Consider the following 7,794-nt stretch of genomic DNA (forward strand, 5'->3'; position numbering starts at 1 on the left):
TTTGAGCTACATCTCACAACAACAATACAACATATGCACAATAATGGTTTTGGTTTTGTGTGCTATTATGCTAACATTTGCCATTTAGCACTAAATACAACCTAACTATTACAGGTATTTGGTTGTAAAGCAAAATACTGGACAAGTCACTGGATGCATCCTCTAGGAACCTGAATAAATAAAACCAATGACCTGATGGTGACTGTAGATGAAAAGCCTGAGCAACATGTATATCCACAATATCATCCTTGTGGTGGTACTACAGGAAAAATAAGGGAAACACAAAATCAGTAGGATTGATTCTCTTCGCACCATGAATGTCAACATTCCATGAAAATCAATCTAACACAGATATTTCACTGGATCAATGGTGGTCTGACCAATTTCTGATTAATAGAGCCATTTGCCACCAGCTTAGCTAAAAAGAAATCAATGACAAAAGTTAGCAGTGCGACCATCTTTGACAGATTGCTTGCAGAAGTAAGCCTGACAACCAGTCACTTAGTCTACACTGCCCTCAGCAAGATTTAAACAATCTCATAGTTTGGCCTGGGTTTTAGGTGTAATCTGAGGAAGTCACTCAGGTGTGCGCATGTGTGTGGTGGTGGAGTAGGTCAGGTTAGGCTGTGTCTAAACAGGCCATGTGCCCTGAAGCCTTGTTGTATTGCAGGAGATAGGGGTCACTGTCTATCTCCTCCCCTACGCTTCCTTTCTTCTTTTTCACTTCCGTCATTTTAACTATGAACCACCACCATCAATGACTGGCATGCATGTGCAACCTGCTTCTACCCGCCACCCCCTACCCCCTACCCCCTGTCTCCTCCACATTGTCTTGCCTCTGTCACCTCCCCTTTGTTCATACTTATTATAATTCTTATCCTTCCTTTCTCTGCCCTCAACTCCCCCCGCCCCCCAACATTGATTTGGAATAGTCCCCTCAAGTACATTCTCTGATTGTATGAGTCTATGGGGTTGTGTGTTTGTGTGAGGGATGGGCTGGGAGAAGAAGGGGAGACGTGGGGACCAGTATAAAATACACACACACACACACACACACATATAGAGTACACAGAGTACACATATGCATTACAATGACACACAGCTGTTTGTAGTCTGTTTCAGGAGCCAGAGAGGCATTGGGGAGAGAGAGAGAGGGGAGCCGAAGAAGAAGAAGACAGGCCTCATCACTGATTTGTCATCTCCTTAAGATACTGTATGTATGTCACTGATCCCTAATGAAGAATCACTATAATATGTATGTAATGTTTATATAATATAAGTATGAGATTCCAGCTTAGACTGGTGGTAAGTGCTAAAGTCATTTATAAAATACTAAGTCCTGTACAGTTTTCAAGGCAAGGTTGAAAAAAAGATATGTTTAAAAACAAGCAACACTGAAAAGGAGCACATAGTGGAGCATAACAGGTCATACAAGTACAAAAACCAAATAATACAATTATGGAGTCACTCGTAACATTAAGAGGCTGACTATTTTTAACAGCAAGGGCAAAACCTTCCATTTATTTTCAGCAGCTTTAGATCAGAGGACCTCAGACACCTTGCAGGACACCTGAGGCTTCAAACGGTCTGATGATTTTGTGATAGTGAAATTGTGTCACTAATGTCCTTTTAAAATATGTACAACTAAGTTATCAGTCCTGAGTGGCAACCCCATGTCAGACACTTTAGCACAGTGGCTGCATAAGAGAGAGCAGCTGATGGTGAAAGGTACTGAGTAGCCAAAGATTAATCGTTTGAAAACTACATTAAATACCCATTAAAGCAAATCTGCAGGCTTCTTGTTCAGCATGTTGTAAATTTAAGGAATTGTGGTAAATCAAAGCCATAAATAGAGAAAAAAACTGTCCTGTTTCTGACAAAAAGTTACAGTAATGGATCAGTACTGAGCATATGTGTAATGCTTACTGAGTAGTAGCATATGCATTGGAACATCTGTCTCTCAATCAATTAGTAGGTTGCAACCACAACATATGGACACTGAAACAGCTTTACATGCTGCTATCATTCCTCTTGTTCATACTGACCTTTAGAAGATCCCTACCAAATGTACTTTCAATGTAAGTGATTTGGGACAAAATCCACAGCCCTCCTTTTGAGTCAGTATGAATTTAAAAGTTTATCTAAAGATAATATGAGGCTTCAGCCGCCTGCGTTAGTCATAAAAGGTTGATATCTTCCACAGTTTTTAGTATAAAATTCCCTCTTTGTGTTTCCCCAGACAGTGTTTTTCTGTTCAGCTGCAGTGGACGTATAACAAAAAGAGTCTGTTTGGCACTAAAAAGGCACTCGACTTGATTTGAGTCACTTTGAGCTTTGGCTTCAAAAAACTTTTAAATGCATTTTGCCCCATCATCAGAAAGCACATTATGCTTCTAATGGTCAGTATGAACAGGAGGAATAATTGAGACAAGAAAAACAGGAGTCAAAGTTCATCTGGACATCTGACTATTGTTTTTGGACAGATGTGAAAAAATGTAAACCTGTCCTTTAATTCACATTGAAAACTCTCCTTATGGTAATGTCTTGGCTTGATACCAGTATCAGCCAGTGTATGAGCATCATGAGACAGGTGTCCTGAAACTGGACCTGCTAAAGGAGCCACACTGTGTCTTAGATACAGCACTCCATTCTTTGTTAAACCATGGAAAAGCATCAGACGGGTCTTCCCCACTTTGTCCACATATAGATTTCACCAAGAATCTCTGTCGCCTTCCTGAGGCCGGATAAATAAAGCATCAGGTGACCGGGACACTGCAGTGAGAATGAGAGTCCCCTTTCCGAGGTCAAACTGTTGCTGCTGTTTCACTAACGGCCGTTTGGAAACCTGCTGCTACCTTGAGGGAAAGCGCAGTACGTGTGTGTGTTTGTGTTTGTGAGTGTGAACCAGAGAGAGAGAGAGACAGAGAGAGAGAGAGAGAGAGAGAGTTGCCTGGACAGACGCAGTAGCAGACGTGCCCGCTCCAGTCTCGCTCTCTCTCTCTCTCTCTCTCTCTCTCTCTCGCTCTCTCTCTCTATCACACACTCGGGAGCAGCGCTTTGACGCACCACGCAGAGTTGGATTATAGTATTGCGCGCTGGTCTTTCACGGGGATTTTTTTTCCTCCCTCACACTGCCTACACCCTTGCCACTGACCGGCAATTGATATATGATCGGAATCAATATCTCCCCACCACGGTGACCTCTGCTGAGCTTTTGGGAAAAACAGAGCCCTGTCGCTGCTTTCTCGCCGGACGCGTGTTGTGAATTAATAACCAGCCTCACCTGGAGTGAGTGTGTGTATGTGTGTATGCACTAAAGTGTGTGTGAGAGTGTGTTTCTCAGGATCAGATCAAGGATCGAGGTGTTTCACTGGCTTGGCTCCGCACACGCACTTACACACACACACAGACATAACACACACCGGGGGGATTTGGGCACTGCATGCCGGGGACATGTGGAAGTTTGCGCCGCTGTAGCGCAGCCAGAGAGCCGGTCCACCGCCTCGTCGTCCTCCCCTCTCCCTGTTCAGGGCCACCAAACTCCCGTTTCACAGTCCTTTACATATCGAAACCCCACTAAGAGGACCCAAATGTAAATTTAGGACGAGACATTTCAGAAACATACGTCTGAAAAAGGAGGACAGCGAGAAGGAGGACGGCATCCCGTTGCGTGCAGAGTTTGGTGAGCTCTTTCAGGGATTTCAGGGCTTTTCTTTTTTTAACGCCCTTGTATTTTCTCAGTATTTTGTGGGTCTCATATTTGCCCCCACTTGCCGCAGTGATGGTGGGAGCTCTGAGCCCCGTTGGCCCTGGCCGCTCCCCGGCGTCTGCGCTGCGGCTGCTGGTGGTTGTTCTGGTCCTGTCCGGTGGAGCGGACGGCCAACCCTGCCCGGCCCAGTGCTCCTGTACCGGGACTACAGTGGACTGTCACGGCCAAGGGCTCCGCAGCGTGCCCAGGAACATACCCCGCAACACGGAGAGACTGTAAGTAACAAGGGGCTTTCACAGCGCACTTTGGATATATACTCATGTTTCCTTGGATTCACTTCACTGAGAAAACCACCAGAATATCGTTTAATCTTATTATCAAAGAGACTCAATGATGCTAATTAACAATAACATACATTTTTATCATACTTTTGGCATTTTCAGTTTAATCTCTTATAATAAAGGTATCTCCTGAAGGGGTTTAAAGAGTTTAAGGAGACCTTACTTTCTAGTATTTGCTTTGTTAAATACCTCTATCAAAGTATCCTGAAATTTCGATGGATACTCTAATTGTTAAATTTGTATATTCAGTCATTTTAAAAATGCATTCTTACTGCGTATTAGTGGATCTTTATCCACTGGGGACCACAGCTTAATAGCGCATAGTTTAACATGAGGACTAACGTCAACAGCTGCACCTTACTTTTTAACTGTGAATGTTTATAAGTGCATCTGATGTGAGATTTAGGTAATGTAAATACAAACGGCGGAGTTACTAGTGTTTAATGTGAGGACACGTTATTGCTGATCGCGGAGCTGAAGTTGGGGGCACTGCTGTGGTTGTGCTGGTGGTTTCGCACTGTTGCATTAGCACTGCCTCCGTAGACCACATCGGTTTGTCTGGGGACCAGCAAGTTAATCAAAAACGGATTTGGACAAGTGGGCTTTGAGTTAAACATGCCGCTATTTTATTAGGCAAAGACCCCTTGATGAAATTAAAATTTGCCCTGTGCAGCAGCCACAGCTCCCTCTCAATTTCTCCAATGACATTTCTGCATTGGCCACGGCGCACAAGTTTCAACAAAAAAAGCCTTTCGGTAGAATAGCTTACCAGTGTTGTTCTTGTTTTAATGACATATCATACCTCATGTACTGATCTTTATGTCTGTGCCAATTTCTCTGTCTAGGGATCTGAATGCAAACAACCTCACGAAAATCACCAAGGCGGATTTTGCAGGACTGAGGCATCTGCGAGTGTTGTAAGTGGCTTTATGTGTTTTATTTTCTTCTCTCCTTTGCAGATCCAAAAGGCAAACAAAAATACACTCTGACAAGCAGCACTTCCCCTCTCCAAATACCACATAACAGGGATTTAACTGTTTCCAATCCTGTGCAGCATCAGGCTCATCAAGCCCTGGAGCTGCCGCATGCAGCACTGCGTCTAAATCGTGGGAAGCGGCGGTTTCATTGAATCCGCATGTGTTTCTAAACAGAATAGCAGTGGCACCTGTTAATGCTGTGTTAATCTGCCAGTGGAAGTGTCAGGAGGGGCTTATTTTAACCACTGGGCCCCGGGGCCCATGTGCTGGAGTGATTAACGCGCTGGCGAGGAAGTGATGGAGGGCAAAGAGGGAAAGAGATATCGGACATTAGGTGTAACCACGGAGGGAGGAATGCTGCTCGAAGGGAGGGAGGGTGGAAAGGAAAGGAAAGGAAAGGACAGGGGAGGAAAGCGGAGAGTCAAAGGAAAGGAAAGCGGAGAGTCAAGTAAGAACAGGTTTCTTACCTGGGATGAATCCAGGTTAAGAGTTCGCCTGCATCAACATGGCTGGGACAGGGATAGCCTGCTCTTATTGTGTGTGCCTGATATTCAGCCGCTAAAAGTGAATGGCAGGGAATACACATTGTTGGAATTCCTCTAGAGATTATGTCCTTAATTGTGTGTGTGTGTGTGTGTGTGTGTGTGTGTGTGTGTGTGTGTGTGTGTGTGTGTGTGTGTGTGTGTGTGTGTTTCCTCAATGCTCCTTGTTTCCTATGTGTTCACAGCTCACCTGTGTGCACTCACATACAACCTCAACCTTTCTACATTGCAATATGTCAGCAAGGTACATGGATGGACCGTCCTTTGTATTATGAGCTCATACAGCTTATAAAAAACGTGTGTGTGTGTTTGTGTGGTTGCTTGGCTTGGTCAGCACATTGCCCCTGGTGCTGTAAGTGAATGAGTAGTCACAGCTATATGGTTAGATAGAGAGTAAATTGGATGATAGATGAGTCGCTGTCCAACTGATAGGCCAGTTTAAAAGTCAATTTTGTGGCTATATTGACCCACTGCTGATTCTCTCTCTCTCTCTCTCTCTCTCTCTCTCTCTCTCTCTCTCTCTCTCTCTCTCTCTCTCTCTCTCTCTCTCTCTCTCTGACTTTCTCTCTCGCTGTTTCAACAGTCTAACACTTTCCATCTCTTCTTTTTTTCATGCCCAGTGCCACCTATCTTCTCAATCTCGCCCTCTCCTCTCTTCTCCTCTCCTCTCCAATGTCAATCTCTTTGCCTTTCTTGTGTCCTATCTCATTCTCTTTCATCTTCTCTTCCTTTTCTCCCTCTTATCTGTTGCCCCATCCAGTCATTGTTCTTCTTTTCTTCGGCCTCTCACGGTTTCATTGCACAAATCACTCTGTCAACGCTCACTGTCTCTTCCTCTTCTCTCTTCTTTTTTATCATTGTCTCACTCTTTCCTGGTGTTTCTCTTTCAGGCAGCTAATGGAGAACAAAATCACCACGATTGAGAGAGGAGCCTTCCAGGATCTGAAGGAGCTGGAGAGACTGTAAGTAATACATTTTTTTATAGAAATACTAATACGTGTGCATGGCAAACAGACACACATGTTTATTTTCACATGGGTTGAATAGAGGGTTACAAAATGGAGAAAAAACAACATTTTCATACAGCTACAGATACGTTCCTTGTCTCCGAACTCATCTGGAGGGATGAACACCATTCTTCCAAAAGATATTCCCTCATTTGGTGTTTCTATGATGGCGATCCCTCTTTAAAGGCTCTTACACACTGTGCGATAAATGCGAACTTGCAAGGTCACATCCTGTGAGATGGAACTAATGAAGTATTTGTTGTAATCTGAGTCAGACTGTATAATATCAGTTTTGAGGTCAGATTTAATGTCTAGTAAATTGCAGCAAAAATAGAAAGGACATTTCATTAACAATTTTCATTACTTTACACAGCGTCGTTAAGCATTTGTCATTTCAGACCATTTTTTCGATGCGGCTGGTTTGCAGAGATAGGTTGTAGTATTAGGCACATTGAGTGAATTTGGTCTGACAATATCAGATATTTGATGCAGGCTGTCTTTGGTTGGCAAATCTCTAAATCACATCAAATGTGTTACAATATCTCTTCTGCTGCTCTCCCTGAGGTTTCTTCTATTTTTCCCTGTCAAGAGTGTTTTTTGGTGGAGTTTTTCCTTTTTCTAATCAAGAGTCTAAAGATAGAGGTTGTATTGTTCTACAGACTGTAAAGCCTCCTGAGGGTAATTGAAATAGAATTAACTTGACTCAACTTGACACATCGAGATCTATTGTTTCAAACTGAAGATCAGAAATGTAACTGCATTTCTCTTTCATCATTGTCATTTTCTGTCTGGGAAACTGAGCAGAATATCGGACCTAAAAACATCTGACTAAAATCTGAGATGTTCAACTGGGTTGATATCTATAATCCAAATCATTTTTACAACCCGCCATCTGGATGTCTTCATGACGATTGATCTCAGCCATCATGAGGCGAGGCTGTTAGTGTCTCAGTCCCAGAGGAAAGTTTTGAAATGGAGTCACATGGCAGTAAATGAGGAGCAGCCAAAGGTTGTTACGGTGCTAGCCTGGAATCACTGGTATTCAGCATCCAAGCCTAAGGCAGTTATGGCATAATTAAGCCCTGGTAGTCTGTGAGAGACATAGAGAGCGAGGCGGACAGAGAGAAGGGGGATGTGGACCCCTGACTGGTGAAATATCCATTGTGTCGACTGTCAACTTTGCTTGATGTGCTGTTCATATATGTGTGTGTGTGTGTA

The 7,794-nt window shown here is 43.5% G+C and overlaps 1 protein-coding gene across 1 annotated transcript in view; it reads left to right on the forward strand.

Moving 5' to 3' along the window:
• The first annotated feature begins 3,781 nt into the window (after nt 1-3,781).
• The window catches only part of slit2 (slit homolog 2 (Drosophila)), an 89,550-nt gene continuing 85,537 nt past the window's right edge, over nt 3,782-7,794 (forward strand). The window contains exons 1-3 of the mRNA XM_053325527.1: nt 3,782-3,984; nt 4,896-4,967; nt 6,460-6,531. Of these exons, the coding sequence (XP_053181502.1) occupies nt 3,782-3,984; nt 4,896-4,967; nt 6,460-6,531 (347 nt within the window). The remainder of the gene's footprint in view (nt 3,985-4,895; nt 4,968-6,459; nt 6,532-7,794) is intronic.

This window comes from Scomber japonicus, chromosome 2, assembly GCF_027409825.1.
Source record: "Scomber japonicus isolate fScoJap1 chromosome 2, fScoJap1.pri, whole genome shotgun sequence".
NCBI lineage: Eukaryota > Metazoa > Chordata > Actinopteri > Scombriformes > Scombridae > Scomber > Scomber japonicus.